Source organism: Eptesicus fuscus, chromosome 19, assembly GCF_027574615.1.
Source record: "Eptesicus fuscus isolate TK198812 chromosome 19, DD_ASM_mEF_20220401, whole genome shotgun sequence".
NCBI classification, from domain to species: domain Eukaryota; kingdom Metazoa; phylum Chordata; class Mammalia; order Chiroptera; family Vespertilionidae; genus Eptesicus; species Eptesicus fuscus.
The window spans coordinates 37,368,574-37,386,737 of record NC_072491.1 but is presented as its reverse complement, the minus strand read 5'-3'; the positions used below and the strand labels follow the sequence as shown (position 1 = coordinate 37,386,737).

The window sequence follows — 18,164 nt, the reverse complement described above, 5'->3', positions numbered from 1 at the left end:
AGGGAATATAGTCAATAATATTGCGATAACTATGGGTGGTGCCAGCTGGGTACTGGTAATAGTGGGGGGAACACTTTGCAAAAAGGTAAACTCTTGAATGTGGCGGTCCAGGCACAGAGAACCAGTGGATGGGAAATTCCAAGAGGGCAAACAAAACAAAACCGCGTGCCTGGCATGGCAGACAGAATCTGAAGATACCCGCCCACCCCCATCAAGAATCCCACCCCTTCCTTTTTTTTTTTATCACATCCTAAGGTAGGTAATGCCAGTGGATACTGCATATGTAATTAACATCCCAAGTCAGCTGACCTTAAAATATGGAAATCAACCCACTGGGCCTGAGGCAATCACTTGAGCCCTTTGAGGCCTTGGAAGCAGAGACTGGTGGCCCAGGAGGAAGAGAGGAAAATGAAAAGCCCGTGAGGAAGATGCCACCGCTGCCTTCGAAGGCAGAGGGACCAAGTCATGGGAAAGCAGGCAGCTTCTATCTGAGGGCTGCCCTGGCCTAGAGCCAAGATGCGGTGGAACCTCCTTCTTATAAGCCATGAATCTGCCACCAACCTGAACGAGCCTGGAAGTGAATGCCTCCTCACGGTCTCAAGATAAGAGCCCCACCCAGCCCACACCTTGATTTTGGCCTTAAGCAGAAAACCCAGTATTGCCGGCCAGAATTAGGAGCTAATAAATGGGTGTTGTTTCAAGCCACTAGGTATGGGGGTAATTTGTTTTTGCAGCAATGAAAAATTAATACACAACAACAGACACGGAATAGTTTTACTATTCTTTCCCCAAATTTTAAAATTATTTGGTAAATTCATTGGTGTATCTAAACAGTCATCTGTAAGGAATACTCCAGCGCAAAACCATCTCCCACACGCAGAGGCTGTGTCTGTGAAAGGCCACAGAGGACTAGGGCTCTCATCTTTCAGCATTCCTGGAGTGGGTGAGGAGCCCCAAGCATCGCAGATAAGAAGAGTGATTTTTGTAACACTTAGGAAAGAGAGCAGCAGCTCAACAGTAAATTTTTTAAAGGCCCTGTGGTATCATTAAAAGAACACTAAAGACAGAGACATTTTACAATAAAAATTTTATCAAGCATATGTTATAAAAATCTAACATTTGACATTTTACGTAAACGAATGAATATATTTTAGAAGGGTTTTACTTTTTTTCACAGAGGTCAGAGAAGCAAAGCTATGAAACATGTGGAGAAATTGCTTCTCTATTTATTTCAAAACCAAAAGCAACACGAATGGCTAAAGAACAAATAGCCAAGGAACATGGAATTCTAAATGTGATGTCTAGTCTAACAAGCACATTTTAAGGCGGAACAAGTTGTTAGAAAAGTGCTTTTTATTCTTCTATTAGGTAAGCACCACCCGAGAGAAAGAAAATAAAAGAAGGGGAAATACAGTCTAACCGTTAAGATTGTGTTCTTCACAATAAGACAACCTGGATTCAGGTCCAGTTCCTGCTTCTAATAGCCGTGTGATGTTGGATCAGTAAGTGCAGCTCTCTAAACCTCACGTTTTTCCTTGTAACAGAAATAATGTCATCCTCACAGTGCCGACACAAGATTAAATGAGCTGAAAGGTCAGAAACCCAGCCCAGTGCCTGGCACATGGAGCAGTTATTAAATGTCAAAGATGGACAAGGACGTTGAAATGGCTGGAAGGTAGCTAATGCATGATTTTACATTCCGACGTCACCAGATTCCTCACTGCGTCAAATTCAAATGAAGGAAAGAACAAAATTCAAGTACTGTTACGAATCGGGAGCATGGACCAAAAGGGGATGCTGTCATTAATCTAACGGAAGTTCACTTTACAGGGTAATTTGATCATAAATTCCTAACTGGGCAGGTCATGGTGGACACAAGAGGGAGTGTGGCAAAGGCCACGATTAACACAGCTAACATTTCCTGAGTCTCCTACGTATCAGGCGCTCTGGGGAATTCTTTGCATATCATTGCATCTCACTAGCACCACAGGCCCAGGAGAGCTTGTGGGTAAAGGGTTAACAAAACCCGCCTCCTTCAGTAAGGACAAGTTTGACCCTGGGTTAACTTGCTGGCTCTGCTTCCCCAGAAACCTGATGAAGGCAGGGCATGGGCCGCATTAGTAGGCGGCACTGCTTATGGTAAAAATGACCCCGGTGGCTGAAGTGCATACTCACAATACCTAATGAAAAGCCAGAATTCGAAGTGACTCTCCTGTCAGTAGGCATGCCCCTGTGGGGACGTTGGAAGTTATGTCCATGAGGCTGTTAACAGAAACAGAGTCTTCCTTGCAATATGGACCTTCTAAGCCAGCGGTCAGCAAACTCATTAGTCAACAGAGCCAAATATCAACAGTACAACGACTGAAATTTCTTTTGAGAGCCACATTTTTTAAACTTAAACTTCTTCTAACGCCACTTCTTCAAAATAGACTCGCCCAGGCCGCGGTATTTTGTGGAAGAGCCACACTCAAGGGGCCAAAGAGCCGCATGTGGCTCGAGAGTCGCAGTTTGCCGACCACGGTTCTAAGCCAAGGTGGGTTCACATTTGCTCTTTCTCTTGCACAAGATCCAACTGCTGGGGCACTGGGGACACTAGCAACACTAGCCTGCTGGCAGCCACGTGGCCACGGTGAGGGCCATGCCCACTGAAGAAGCAGCTCCATGCCGCCCTCCCTGCAAGCACAGGCTCCTGGCCTACATTCTTCTAATAGGGAAGGGGGGGGGGGAGGAGGGGGGAGGGTGTGGCCCATGGTGATTTAGGGTGTCTGCATAGCTAATTAATTAATAAGACATTCTGGTAGGTAGTACAGGTAAGCACTATGATAACCTCCATTTTTAGAGAGGAAAGAGAAATTTAACTTTTCCAAATCTCAGGACCAGCTCTGAATGGAGAGAGCCTGACTGTGAAGTCTGGGCTTTGAATGCTACTCCAATCTACTTTTATGACCTGACTTTAAAATCCACTAGCTGAATGAACTTGGGCAAGTTAAACTCCCTGATTCCTCATTTCTGCAACTTTATAAAACATAAGTATGTATTTGAGGATTAGAAATAATGTACAGAAAGAATCCAGCCCAGAGCCTGGCCTACCTATAGGTACCTGAGGCATTGCCCTTCCCTTTGGCCCTGCCTGCTTAACCCAGCAGGGATTCCCCATGCACAGCTGTCTGCATCTACCCCAAGGACACACACAGTCCATCCATGCTAAATGCCCAGACGACTTCCCTGCCTCTTGCTCTGTGCCTGCCCCTCGCATGACCCACTTTTTCAGACTCTTCATCAATTGCCCTTCATCCTGAGCCTGCCTGTCAAAATACTAAACTAACTGGTAGTCACCCTCACCCGTTTGACTCGGTGGATAGAGCGTTGGCCTGTGGACTGAAGGGTCCTGAGTTCGATTCCACTCAAGGGCATATGCCTGGGCTGCAGGCTCAATTCCTAGTGGGGGGCGTGCAGGAGGCAGCCGATCAATGATTCTCTCTCATCACTGATATTTCTATCTCTCTCTCTCTTCCTTCCTCTCTGAAATCAATAAAAATATACTTAAAATTAATTAATTAATTAATTAATTAACTGGTAGCTTACACTGTGTTTCTTCAGTTCTCTAGCCTTCTCTGACTTTCATATCACTTTCACTGGCTAGACATAAAGATTGACAACTTGGCCATGTAGAAGTCGAAGTTGATCTGGTGGGAATAGATGACCCAGGCAAGGAATCTAGTTTAGAGACCAGTGCCAAAGCGGAATCCTCGGTATTCATGTCCTTGCCAGTCTGTCCGCTACAGGCAAACCCACCTGCAGACATAGCCTCTGCATGCACAGTCTCATACTATATCAGAAATAACTGAATCATGAATGGATAAATGCCTTACATTTTCATGGTTCCCAGCTCTACATCCATTCCCTCATCCTACTATAGGCCAGAAAATGTTGATAATAAAGAAATTTTCAAAATGCTTAGGAGAATATTTTTTAAAGAGAAACAAATAAAGTTAACACATGAGATAATGAAAATATAAAAATATATATATGCACCTAGACCACCAACCTTACCTTCCAAGAAAGCATTTAGGGAACGTAGTCAGTTTTCTTTTTCTGTCTTTGATCAGATTTCCTTGTTTGCACATCATTTTATAGAGTTTCTCACCCTGTTCAGAGATCATTACCCAGGTGTCTTGCTCCATTCCTAGTTTTAAACCTATCAAAAATGGAACAAAGGACAGGTAACGGAAAAAGTCTCTTCATTCACTCATGCCTTTATTAAACAACGTTTCATTGCATGTCTGCCATGTGCTGGGGCTGTGGGTACAGAGCTCTGTAGGACAGGGGCCTGGTGTTCAGGAAGCTCATGAGATACAGGGAGACGGTGGAGGTAAGATGCCCAGGGCCATGTGGCACCTTTGTGCAAGCTCTGCCTCAAAGGTACATGGTTTGGCCAGTGGAGGAAGAACCGCTCTATGCACCCCTTTGTCAGGACTACATCAGAACGATTGGACAGGGACAGCCTGACAGGAAAAATTCTGATACAACAGGGACCCATTCAGAGTAGATCCCTCATCTGAGAAATTTTCAGAAAGGCTTCACAGAAGGGCCTGTTTGAATGCAGAGATATGAACAGGATTTGCAAAGAGAGAGAAAGGAGTCATGAGAGCTAACTGAGGTGAAGCAGCACAGACAGGGAGCCCTGGGTTTCGGTGAGAGCACAGGAGATGATGCATTGGTGGATTAGGCAGAGTCCTTCCTTGCTCAACTGCAGTTCAAGGTCCTTCATTCCTTAGGTACCGGGGAAACGTCTGTTTTATCAGAGGGGGAGGAGGCAGGGTAGTGCAGGAAAGGAAGTTTTGTTGCTTTGGAAACTAAGCTCAGAGGACAAGCTGAAAGGGGGAGGGTTTAGAAAGAGGGAGATCACTTAGGAGGGAAATGCAAACGTTCAGGCAAGTTTGTCCCTACAGACAATAATAGGAACAAAGTTGAGAAGTAGCTAGGAGGTGGTATTGGGAGGACACACCACCAGGTCAATTGTACGTGTGAAGGCAAGAGGCAAGAGAAGAAAATCAGGATGCCTTCCAGACTTTTGACATGACAACTGAAAGGAAGTGGGAAGCACAGTGGGCAAGGGTTTCAGGTCAGGAGGAGCCCAGCACTGACCAGGTTGACCTTGGACATTCAAAGGGAGTCCAGGGGTTAGCGGAATGCATAAGTATGACGCTCAGGAGAGCGGACAAGGCTAGACATAAAGATGGAGAACTTGGCAATGCAGAAGTGGAAGTTGATCTGGTAGGAATAGATGATCCAGGCATGGAATCTAGTTTAGAGACCAGTGCCAAAGCAGAATCCTAGGAACACTGACATTTAATGAGTGGGACTTTCATGAAGAATTATTGCAGAAGAAATACTTGAATTATTTTAGTCTTCTAGCTACAGAATATCATACTAACATTTTATTTTTTACAATGGCAGGAGCCATTAACATTTGTCAGTAATAGTGAATAACCCATTAACAATTGAGCCTATTGCCTGGCTGGTGTGCTCAGTGGTTGAGCGTCGACCTATGAACCAGGAGGTCATGGTTCGAGTCCCAGGCAGGGCACATGCCCTGCTTTCTGGCTCAACACCCGGTGGGGGATGTGCAGGAGACAGCCCATTAATGAAAATCTCCCATCACTGATGTTTCTGTCTCTTTCTCCCTCTCCCTCTCTGAAATCAATAAAAATATGTTTTAAAAAGAACTGATCCTATTAACATACACAGATTTATTTATTTCTTCCCCCTCCACTTTTTTTTTTGGGGGGGGGGGGGGCGGGGGGTGGTTCTTGGGCATATCCACATACATAGCCATTCTGAAAAATAAATCTTCAATTTGATGAAAATTTCAACTTATTTTTAAATAATTTGCTATATTTGAGTAAACTGCTGGATTTAACAAAACTTAGGAGTCCATTAGACATTCAAAATTTTTGCCTTAAAAATTACCATCTGGTTCTTCCTCCAAACACCAATCAAAGGAGTAAGCATTTAAAAAATGCTTTGGAAATTCTTAACACAACTGTGTACTATGGATATTTTAATCAAGGTAGAAAATTTATACATCTCCAAGGGAAAATACCTGAAGATGGAAAGGGCTCTTCATGTTCTAAAATTTTATCACCAATGAGACGTTTTATTCCTAGACCTCCGGGGAAAGGAATAAACACTGTCGTGCTTCTTATTGATTATTTGATAAAGAAACTAGTAGTTATACAAGCATTTCTATTTCCTAGCTGAACTACAGAAATATGGCTCCTTGCAGACAACTGAATATTGCCAGACCAAATACCTCCCACAAGTCTCCCTAAAAAAAACATAAAGCACATTTGAGCTAGGCCTGCCTCATGTGAACAAGCTCTTTACCGGGTTATGTTACACAATACTCAGTGCCACTGTAACATGTTTAAAAAGTTAACATACATCCAAAGTGCCCTCTTCTATAATTAGGACACTAACATATTTGGAATGTCCAGGGTACTACTAAATATACAGAGAACAACTGTTGGAGGCCCTACCTCACTGCATATTGTTGAAGCTTGTCTCTTAAAGGAAAACTCTGTGATGATGCTTTAGAAATGGCAAGAATAAAGTGCAGAGAAAATGGAACGAATGTTAAAGCAAGTGAAACTATTTGCTGTAGACTGAATGTCAGTGGGCCCCCAACAACCATATGTGGAAACCTAATCCCTAGAGAGATGGCATGAGGAGGTGGGGCCTCTGGGAGGCGGTTAGGTCATGAGAATGGAGCCCTCATGAATGTGATTAGTGCCCTTATAGAAGAGACTCCAGAGAAATCCCTCTCACGCCCTCCACCTTGTGAGGTTACAGCAAGAGGCCTTGTACGAGAAAGTGGCCTGTCACAGAACACAGAATCTGCAGGTGTCATGACCTTGGACTTCCCAGCCTCCAGACAGTGAGAAAGAAATGTCATAAGCCACCCAGCCTATGGTAGTTTGTTACAGCAGCCTGACCAGACTAAGACACTATTTAAAAGACACTGCCAGTCACAATACAACTATTTTGCTAACGACATAAGGTTATTTTTTTTATTTTAGTAAGTAATAATATTTGAAGCTTTCAAAAATTATTTCAGCATGGGGGACTTATATCACATAGAAAATTCAAGTAAGCATTATATATCTTTTTCCTTTTTCATAACTTTTGCCCATTATCTGCTTTACTGCTAACTTAGAGATTCACCAAGCACAATAGTGTTCAATTCATATACCCACTTTTTCGTCTTTCTCTTTCTTTCAAAATAGCTTCTAACCATTCGTGTTTCTCTTCAGGTGTTTTTGCCATACACACAAACCATTTATTTTTTGCTGTATTATGTATCTTCCATCCATTAACCACAATGTGTCCGCTGCTATGGAAGTCAGCTGGAAATTAAAGAGCAAAGGTGGATGAGCAAATGTTATATATGATATTATTTCAATGCGATCGTTCAATTCACAAAAGTTCCTAAACAACTGAATTCTTCAAGATATCTTTCCTTCGTATGTGTGTGTTGAAAAACAAAAAAATAAAAAAGTTAACAAAATGTTTACATATCGAGTGCAGTCAGTGCTCAGTTGTGGAACATGTCTAACATCCATCACCCCTCACAGGCTCTCACTCCCCTACATCTGACACAGATACACTGAGGACAGCATTTTATGCCCATCCCTCCAAAGGCCCTGGATGATTACGTGTCTTTATCTAGTGTCCCAGTTCCCCATCAGCACAGTAACCATAGCAATCAATACAAAATTCACTTCGACTACTAGGGCAGACGGTACAAATGTTGACAACCACGTCATCTGAAGAAAAGGAAGGAAGTGAGACACAGGGAAGAAAACAAAGAGAGTTGCTGACGCACCAGGGCAGAGGTTCCCCGGGAGACAGGGCCGATAGAGGACAGCGTGGAGGCTTGGGTGTGCCTGCTCCGATCTCACGTCCTCCCACCCCAACCACAATGTGGGCTAGAGGATGTTCTCTTGAGCACGCAGGTTACTGAAGCCAGAGAGCTGTTCACATTGTAAACAGGTAGCTTTTCTAAGTGCCACTACACGGTCTCCTCGGAAAGCCTTAAAATGAGTTACTGCCACCTTGTAAGGACTCACGTGCACACCTGCCATGGAAAGAGAGCCTGCTAGGTCCCACATGTGATCATGGGAGTATGTGCAACCAAAGTTTGCAGCACAGAAAGGGATCTGAAATGTGGGGTTTCTCCCTGTTCCTGCTGACGGACAGCTCCGCACCTCCATCCCACCATCAGCCAATGAGGATCGTCTCCACAGCATGACTTGGTTCCCAAGGGAAGTGCCCTGTCTCAGGCACCACCCAAACTTGGCCCATGGCATGTCTTTTCCCCTTACCTGCAGCAACCACAGTCCACTCTTTTAAGAACTGGACAATTGGTTAGGACACTAACGATAAGATGGAGAAATGGCACACAGGTGAGCATTTGAAAACCTGTGTTCCCGACAGATTATAAACATTCTTCTCCCTTCTGAGACCCAGGGATGACAACAAAGGTATGTGGGAGGGGGAAGCTAATCTGTACCCCAATCCCATGTTTAGACTGAATATTACAAAGACATTTCTCTATATGGGAATAAAAGTCATTTATCAACAATTAATATATTTCATATTATTTTGTCTTTTCTCTTAGGAGCATACCTTTGAAATTCTAACTAAAATCTTTGGGAAAAGAGTGATTCAATTTACTAAGCATTCATATTAGAGACAAATTTTTTTTTCAAATAGTAAATAATTAATTTACTTTAACTTCATTTTATATAATGTTCGTGTCTGATCATAATTTCATTAACTTACTTATAAAAGTCCATACCTTCAAATGTACAGAGCAAACGTTTACTATCTTCGTGAGATAAAGAAGTTAACATTACACAAACCACCTCCATCCACAACTTTCCTGTACAAGCAAATTGATAACCTGTTTATATTAATAACAGTTATATGCCAAAATAAATCTAAGGTTTGCTATATTCTACATTAAATATATTATAGGAACACAATGTCACATATATACTTATAACACATAAGATCACTTAAAGAAAATCAATTCATCCATTAAATATCTCTGCATTCACACTCACTAGATTGGGAACTGTGTCTATAACATTCCTACTCAGCTATTTCTTTATATCTGTGTTTAAGGTTAGTGTGTTTCAGCCAAAAATAATTTTTTTTTACAATAGTCCTCCTCTTCCTCCAGCCTTTTTCCTCTGACTGCTCTATCTAACAAAGTATTTCTAAGCTCTAATGCACTGCACAGGAATTATTCAAGTGAGAAGTCTATCTTATGAGGGAGTTTACCATTGGCCTTTGATTTTAAATCTACTAATCACTTACCTGTACCATCATCCACATTCTCCACTTCCATCACCTCTGTATTGATCCGGCCACGAAAAAGGTACCGATGTCCATCTGTAGATGTCTTGCTATTCTTCAATCGTCTTATAAAGGAAAGAAATTGCAAAATCATCATTACCCTACTCAATGCAAGACAATGTTGACGCAATATAATTTAACCAAATCTTTGTGAAAGAGAGACTGATTCAACCAATGACATCAAATGTTAGGCTCTTGGTATTTTTTACTTGTGTTCTCCTATTCACAATAGCACTGGTGCATTATGAGATGTGACTTCTAGTTTTTGTTTTGTTTTGTTTTTAATAAACTAAAGCTCTGGGCTCAAGACAATATATAGGTGGTAAAGCTCAATATAGCACATCAAAGATACCTAATCACATGCTAACAGACACTAATAGTTGGTTGAAATTTCATTTGATTTCTTTCACCTTCATTTTTCAGTAAATAGCTGGTAATTTCCATTTTTCCAATCCCTAGTAAAATTCAGTTAGTTCTTATGACCCCTCTGCAAATAAATTGACTGTCCTGGAGGTTCTTAAGCATTATTCAGCTAAAAGTATTTTCCCTATATTGTTTTTATGATATGACTAGAGGTCCAGTGCATGAAATTCATGCATGGGTAGGATCACTAGGCCTGGCCGGTGATTAGGGCCAATTGGGGCCTTCTGGCTGCCAGCCAGGGCCTCCCTTTCCAGGTTGCTAGACGGGGCCTTCCTTTGTTCCACGCTGCCCCCTGGTGGTCAGCGCACATCATAGCAAGCGATCAAACTCCCAAGGGGACAATTTGCATATTAGGCTTTTCTATATATAGATAACTGTATACTTATTGAATAAGTTTCTTAATACATTTACAATCCTTCATAAAGGTCATATTTATTTTCAAAATAGTCCAAAACATTCCAAAATGTTGCATATAGTGGGTCCAGTACTGGTCTTTAATCTTTAAAAGTATGTAACACAAAGTAAGAAAATCCAGGTTTACAGATGAACATTTGTAATAATGAATTAGGTCAGTGGTCGGCAAATTCATTAGTCAACAGAGCCAAATATCAATAGTACAACGATTGAAATTTCTTTTGAGAGCCAAATTTTTTAAACTTAAACTTCTTCTAATGCCACTTCTTCAAAATAGACTCGCCCAGGCCGTGGTATTTTGTGGAAGAGCCACACTCGAGGGGCCAAAGAGCCGCATGTGGCTCGCGAGCCACAGTTTGCCGACCACAGAATTAGGTCATTATGTATGTTTATAGTTCAATCACTGAACATTCACAACAGATTGCTTTAAAAACTGAGTCTTTTCCATTAAATTTAAAAGGAAGGATTCTAAGGAATGATTCAAGAGGATTAAAGAATACCTAATCACTCAAGAGATTTCAATTGACCTGGACTATTCAAGTTGACTTACTGACAAGTCTGCCTAACAATTTAGTATGCTGAAATAACTATTCATTTGTCTAATACAGTTACACCTAGCAAAAGTGAAGCTGTAACTGGATACCAACACCAGTGTTCTCTCTCCTCCTCTCCTTGGTAGATACTTGCCATGGAGTGGAAGGGGTGGGTGCAGGGGGGTGACACAAGGTATCCTCATAGTCCCTGACTTCCTTCTTTGGAAAACAGTATATATCCCTACTTATCCGTCTAAACCCCCATCAAAACGTATAGTCCTTCATCGCTAATAAAGAAAACTAACTAAATTGATCAATTCAGCTGACTGACAATCTGTTGGTCCCAGGCCTTCAGGATCTTGCATTCTTACATTCATTTTGAAAGCAACCTCTAAATGCCCTTCGTTAATAAGCCTACATATATACTATAATTAGGAATTCAAGCCAAGTAGCTATGAAAGTTGGCATCATTGGAGGCCAAAGGTAAAGAATGCAGAGCCGACTAATATGCAGGTAACTGCATATTCTCTCAGGTAGGAAATTGTACCCTGGTGTGTTGCAAAAAAGGATCTCTTATAAGTTGATACATCATACTTAAAACCAATCAAATTTTGAAAAGCTTAATATCCTGGATGACAGTTTTAGTCACAGGCATGGAATCTATCATTGGGTCCTATTTTTCAAAGTATTAATTTTCTTTGTGATCCTGCTCTTAACCATGTACGGGCTTTTTATATTCTCTTGACCTGCAGATGATAACAGTGAATATGGAATTCTAGTCAGTGTCTGAGCAATACAGTAATACTTTGATCAAACAGACCTTTGGTCCCTTCAGAAAGTGGCTTTATTGAATTCTAAAGGTTAAAAAATCCATGGTTTGAAAATTATTTTACTCTATATTATAATGTTGAGTATTTGCATATCTTGAGTCTATTATTTCCTTCCTAATTATGTGTTTCAATGGCCACCGGGATGTATGTACAGGAATGTTCACAGTAACAGAAAAACTGGAAAGAACTCAAGTCCATGGACAGCAGAATGAATAAACTATTAATTAAACTGTGTTATATTCAACCAATAGAATATTATGCAGCAGTTAAGATGAATAAACTATTGCTACACACAGACACATAGTTTAAAAAGTATATTCTATAAAACGTAAGTTGCAGACAACTGAATACATGATAATACCATCTGATATACAAAGTTCATAAACAAGCCAAACTCAGCAGTCATGTTATAAGTATCAAATACTACATAACACATTGTTTTTCAATACTAGTTTCTTCTAAGATTAATAGTGTTAGAAATATGGACAGCTGGGATGCCTAATTAGCACTCTTGTTTTTAATGAATGTGATTCTAAAATTAAAATAAATTCATCAGGTCCCTGGTTCTTGCAATTACAACATTATGGAAGCTTGGCAAAGGTCCAGTTTATTCATCCTTTCTGAAGGATCATTAAAGCTTAGACAGTACAAGGTAAAGGAAGTGAAGTATTCTAAAACGAAGGAAACAGATGGTGGGTTCACATTACTATCATTCGGGAAGGGATGGACACACAGATTTATTTAGCGATTTCCATTTCTAAGCACTATGTATTTTGTCCATGCTACACATACATTCAGGATATTTGCTAAACTACAAGATCGTAATTTTATAAAGCCTGTTTTGTTGTTTAACTTATTTAAATATTAAGTCCATGAGACCATAAATAATATCATTATTGGTACAGTCTTCATTTGCAAAAGCTTTTAACTTAAAGGCAGGCATATATATATATATATATATATATATATATATATATATATATATATATATATATATGGTGGATTAAGCAAAATAGTAAAATGTACTTTTTTACTATTATAAAAGGCATTTACTTGAAAATGATATCTTTTTTAAATTACAGTTGATCATATATATATGTATATATATATATATATATATATATAAAAGATATCATTTTCAAGTAAATGCCTTTAATAACTGCACCTACACAAATGTGTTAATTAACTCAATGGGGAAATATTTTCATAACATATTATGTATATCAAATTATGTTATAAACTCTAAAAATCTTACAATTTTATTTTTCAATTATACCTCAATAAAGCTGGAAAAATAATTACACCTAAAAAACTTGAATCACATTACAGTTTTTTAATGAGTTACACACAAATAAAATTAACAGCCTACATCTTCATAAAGCCTATTTCTATTAATCTCAGTCTTTCTACCAAAGACAAAGAATTTAGAAGAGCATACTAGAAAAAAATAACAGGTCCATTTTCACATTGGTAAAGGGCAATGTTTTAAAAGCTTATTGAGACACAGATGACAACAATTTAATTATCTTTTGGCTCTAATCCTGACCTGGTCCCTTTTATCAAGGTGCATGGTATCACTTCATTAAAACAAATGTTTCCTAGATACAGTTAAGAAAAGCACATAAAGGCTCAGGAAATTTATCAATAAAGTACATTTTACTATTTTGCTTAATCCACCTGCAAAAATTTCCCCCAAAAGTCCAAGAAAACATCCTATCAAACAAGTACCTTTTGAAGAAAAAAAAAAAGTATCTATGCTTTAAAACAAACAATTACATCAATAACTTTGATTGGGTTTCATTCAATCATTTATTTACTTAATAAACACATACTTCTCGAGTAACTATTACATGGTAGGTCTGCTCCAGTCTCTGGGGAAATAGCAATGAAAAAGCAGCAAGATCCTTGTTTTCATGGCCCTTGCAGTCTCATCTTGTAAAGGTGGCAGAAAATAAGCAAATAAATAATGGAGAAAATATCAGCGTGCATTTTCCAGATATTGATAGAGTGGCTGGAAAGCTGCTTTGGATGGGGTGGTCAGAGAAGATATTTCTGAGGAAGTGATATTTAAATGAGATCTAAAAGACATGAAGAATCTGGCCACACAAACCTTGGAGGGAAGAGCAACTAGGAAGGAGAAACAGCCAGTGCACCGTGAAAGAAATAATATCCTTTATTTCCTCATGGGGATGTAACGTACAGCATAGAGAATATAGTCAATAATCCATGTATATAAAAGCCCAGCAATCGGAACGGTGGAACAACCAGAACAACCAGAATGACTGCGGCAGCCAACCAGCCTGATCTGGGACCTGATCCACCCCCAACATCCCAACCGGTGGCGGGGGCAGCCAGCCAACTGCCTGCGGCCCCTCCCCCCTGCCAGCCTGGCCCAATGGGCCCCCTTTGGGTCAGGCCGGCCAGACCCCACCTGTGCATGAATTCGTGCACCATGCCTCTAGTACTGTAATAACTATGTATGGTGCCAGCTGGGTACTGGAAATATCAGGGAGAACACTTTGTAAAGTATATGACTGTCTAACCACTATTCTGTACACCTGAAACCAATACAAGATAATGTGAAGTGTAAAGCGCAATTGAAAAAATAAGTAATTACATTTTTTAAAATTAAAGTAATTACTGATGTCCTCTCCTAAAACTGCTCCTCTCCAGTGTCCCATCCATTTGTTTCCTTGATTCTAAAACCTAAGAGTTAGCCTTGGGTCTTATCTTTCCCTCATCCTCCCACATCAATCCATTAGAAAATCTTATTGATTTTGCATTTATATTATTTTATGTTTTAAATATATTTTTATTGATTTTAGAGAGGAAGGGAGAGGGAGAGAAAAATAGAAACATCAATGATGAGAGAGAATCATTAATCAGCTGCCTCCTGCACACCCCACAGGGGGGATCGAGCCTGCAACCTGAGCATGTGCCCTGACTGGGAATCAAACTGTGACCTCCTGGTTCATAGGTCGACACTCAACTGAGCCACTTTGGACAGCTGATTCTGCATTTAAAACATACAAAAATCTTTCCACATCTTTTTATCTACCCTAGTCCATTCAGTCCACTAGCATCTCCTCCCTGGGTGATAGTGGCTGCCTCCTAACTGGTCCCATTTACCTCTCCACAATTTATGCTCTATATTTTTTACAAAAATAAAGACATGAGAGTGTTTTAAGAAGGACGAAGTGCTCAACTAAGCTAAATACTGCTGAGAAAAACAAATGAAGCCTTACAGAGCAGAAAAGGGATCACTTCCTTAGAGGTCAATCAATGGTGACTGGCATGAGCAGCTTGGTGGAGCAGAGTGGAATGCTTACCATCAAGATTTCAATTTTTAGAACTGTTAGTGTTGACAAAGTAAAGGGATGCCCACAGGACAGGTGGCTCAGGTATAATGAAGTAGAATATTGCTGCAAGGTGAAGAGTCTGCAGGCTTTCAGGTCCAAATACTGAACGGATCATTCATATGAGTTTTGAACACAGCAAAATGGTGAACAAGAAAACACAAGAAAGTGGTACAAGAGCTAAAGCAATCACTGAATTCGTGTGTGACAAGGAGATATGAAGTGTTAAAAGTAAATAAACCAAGAAAGCTACTAGGTAGGAAGGACTAATGGCATGAACTTCACATGTGCTGGAATTCTTAAAGGCTGAGGAGAAGAGGTTGGGAAGCAGCATTAGGAAACAAGGAAGACACACCTACCTGTCCTACAGGGTCTGAGGTAGGGGGGTTAAAAACAACAACAAAAATCTTTCCTCTAGAAGGCTCCTGGGGAAGTAGTGTCATCAAATGATAGTCACATTTCAGTTAGGTTTTATAAAAAAAACTAGAGGCCCGATGCACAAATTCGTGCATGGGTGTGGTCCCTCGGCCTGGCTGGCAATCAGGCCGATCGGGGCCATGGGAGGTTGGCCGGCCACAGGAGGTTGGCTGTGGGAGCACACTGACCATCATGGGGCAGCTCCTGCATTGAGCATCTACCCCAGGGTGGTCAATGTGCGCCATAGTGACTGGTCAACCGGTCGTCCTGGTCGTTCTGTCATTTGGTCGCTTAGGCTTTTATATATATATATATGAAGAGAACAGTCAGCATAGGCTGAGTATGTGGAAGTTTCCATAACCATGAGATTGTGAGTTCCCAGGACCACAGAGGAAAAGGTTGAGCCTATGAGATGGATAAACAATTTCTGAAGTGTTACCTGTTTATCCTCTTACCTGTGTTTTCTTTTGCAATACACCAAAAGATTATCAAAAAGAAAAAACACCCGTTCTTGAATGTTTCCGGAAGAAATTTTCAGTAAGACTCCACACATCAGCATTTCAGTGCAGGTGTCAGTAATGTTGGACCCCTAAGTCAGGAAAAATGGAGATAATGTCTGATTACTTATTAGAAACTTTCATGTGTAATTCTTTTTCTCTTTAAAAGCATATTTGTTTTTATTTGAAGATGCAATATATGGAAAGGATTAAAGCTCAAACAGCACAAATATTTATACACTGAAGGTAGGTCTCCTTCCTTTCCTCTCCTCCTTCAACAAAAAGGAAAAAAAAAGAGATTCTGAGTCTTTTTGCTATTTTATATATGTATGCATACTTAACCCTTTGCACTCGCTTGCTTTTTTTCTTGATTCCTTTATTCTACTCGGGATTTAATTTTTTTAAATACCCCAGATTTTACCAAGTGCGGCAGTAGAATAAAAAACTGGAGTTTCTTTTCATACAAACTTACTTATTTGGATTTTTTTATATTTCAAATTACTGATACATTCAAAGAGTAATTTTAATCTCGACATCCGAGTGCAAAAGGTTAAGGCATCTATGATACATGTTTCCTATGTTCTTTAAAAAGGAAATTATTTCAAACCTGAACAGGATGCTAAAGATTATTAGAGAGCATCAAACAGCAGGATAATGAAACAAATCCTGGACTCTAAATTGAACCAGGTCAGAATCATTGCCATTAACCAAAAGAGCTGAGAGGATCCTAAAATAGTAAGAAGCCACTAATCATTATATCTGCATTTAATTATCATTCAGCCCACTACTAGTATGTATCAGACAATGTCTTAGACACTAGGGACCCAGAGTTTGAGACATGACCCCCACTCCCAAGAAACACATACACTAGTGGAAGAAACAGAAATGTGAACGCAATTATATACCATGCGCTCACTGCAAGAATAGACCTTTAATAAAATGAGGGTTGGCGTGAGTGAACAGTGATGAATATCAGGGATGGCTGTGTGTGTTTATGATTATGTGTGTTTATAATTAACGATATGATTCATTCCATGTTGTGGTTTCAGGCACAATCATTCTCCAGTAATCTTCTTCATTGAATTTATGAAGCACACCATTTAAATATCACCTTCCACTATAGTTGAGATCGGTCTGAATGGATGAACTTCAGTCACAGACTGGGGCCCAGAGCAGCCCATATTGGCACCACTGCTCACCAACAACATATCTTCTTGTGGTGTGTATGTCACGCCACAAGATTCAGCAAGAAAATAATAACAATTCGAATCTAATTTGTGAAGAAGCTGAATAATTTTTCATCTATAATTTGAAACATATAATCGGCTGTCGATTACTTATACAGTCAGGATACATGAAAAACTATTAAGTTTCATGCACCATTACAGAATTTAATGGGGACGCATGATAAATTTCATGAGCAGACACTTGTTAGGTGCCAAAGTATACTTTCAGAAACTGACAAGAGCCAGAAAAGGCAATTAGAAGCATGTGTATTTATTTTTGGTTTCTTTTCCAATTTCCAAGTCTCTTCAAACATTAAAATCATAATTTATGAAAAACTGCAATAACAAAACAAATCTCTTCTCAAAAGAAACAATAAAATATAATATTGCTAAACCAAATTTGGACTCTTTTGAGAGGGTGTGTTTTTTTTTATGTTAACAATTTATCTCAATATAAGTTACATAAGGATTCATTACTGATTCTTTGCAGCTATGAGATGGCAAAAATCAGTATAATAAGAAACCATGCACTGATTATCTGCCCATTTTCAGCTCTCTCTGCTTAATACCAGGGACTGTCTCATTCATCTAGCCAACTGAAGGATGAGTGTCAGCATCAGAAAAACACAGACTGACTGCAGAGAGGAACCATAATCTAAGGAAAGATGAGAGATGAAAGAGTGCTTGAAAACTTTTCCTTCGTATACAATGTATTGCCAAACAAAGATCTAAGAAAGCGGGACCCATTCACAGCAGAAGAAAAGAATACTGACCAGAAGGACAAGTAGATGGGTATTTCATAAGAGAACAGTTCTAATATCAAAGGAGTTTCTTAAGAAACTTAATGAAGCATTTGAATATTCTTTTTAAAAAATCTTTTAAAACTACTATGAAAGTCAAATATGGAATGAAGCCTATCACATTGTTTATTATACAATGTTGTCTTTAAATGTATGCACTCTCCAAAAAAAAGAAAAAAAAGACTCAACATTTGAGTCACTGTTTTTGAGATTCAAATTGTTAACTGAAATTATAACCTAAA

At 39.7% G+C, this 18,164-nt stretch overlaps 1 protein-coding gene across 1 annotated transcript in view; it reads right to left on the bottom strand.

Annotated features, from left to right (window-relative positions):
* Positions 1-18,164, bottom strand: part of PREX2 (phosphatidylinositol-3,4,5-trisphosphate dependent Rac exchange factor 2) — a 218,290-nt gene that overhangs the window by 126,340 nt on the left and 73,786 nt on the right. Inside the window, exons 7-10 of the mRNA XM_008150359.3 lie at positions 15,855-15,988; positions 9,388-9,491; positions 7,260-7,409; positions 4,054-4,198 (exon numbers count right to left, since the gene is read on the bottom strand). Of these exons, the coding sequence (XP_008148581.2) occupies positions 4,054-4,198; positions 7,260-7,409; positions 9,388-9,491; positions 15,855-15,988 (533 nt within the window). The remainder of the gene's footprint in view (positions 1-4,053; positions 4,199-7,259; positions 7,410-9,387; positions 9,492-15,854; positions 15,989-18,164) is intronic.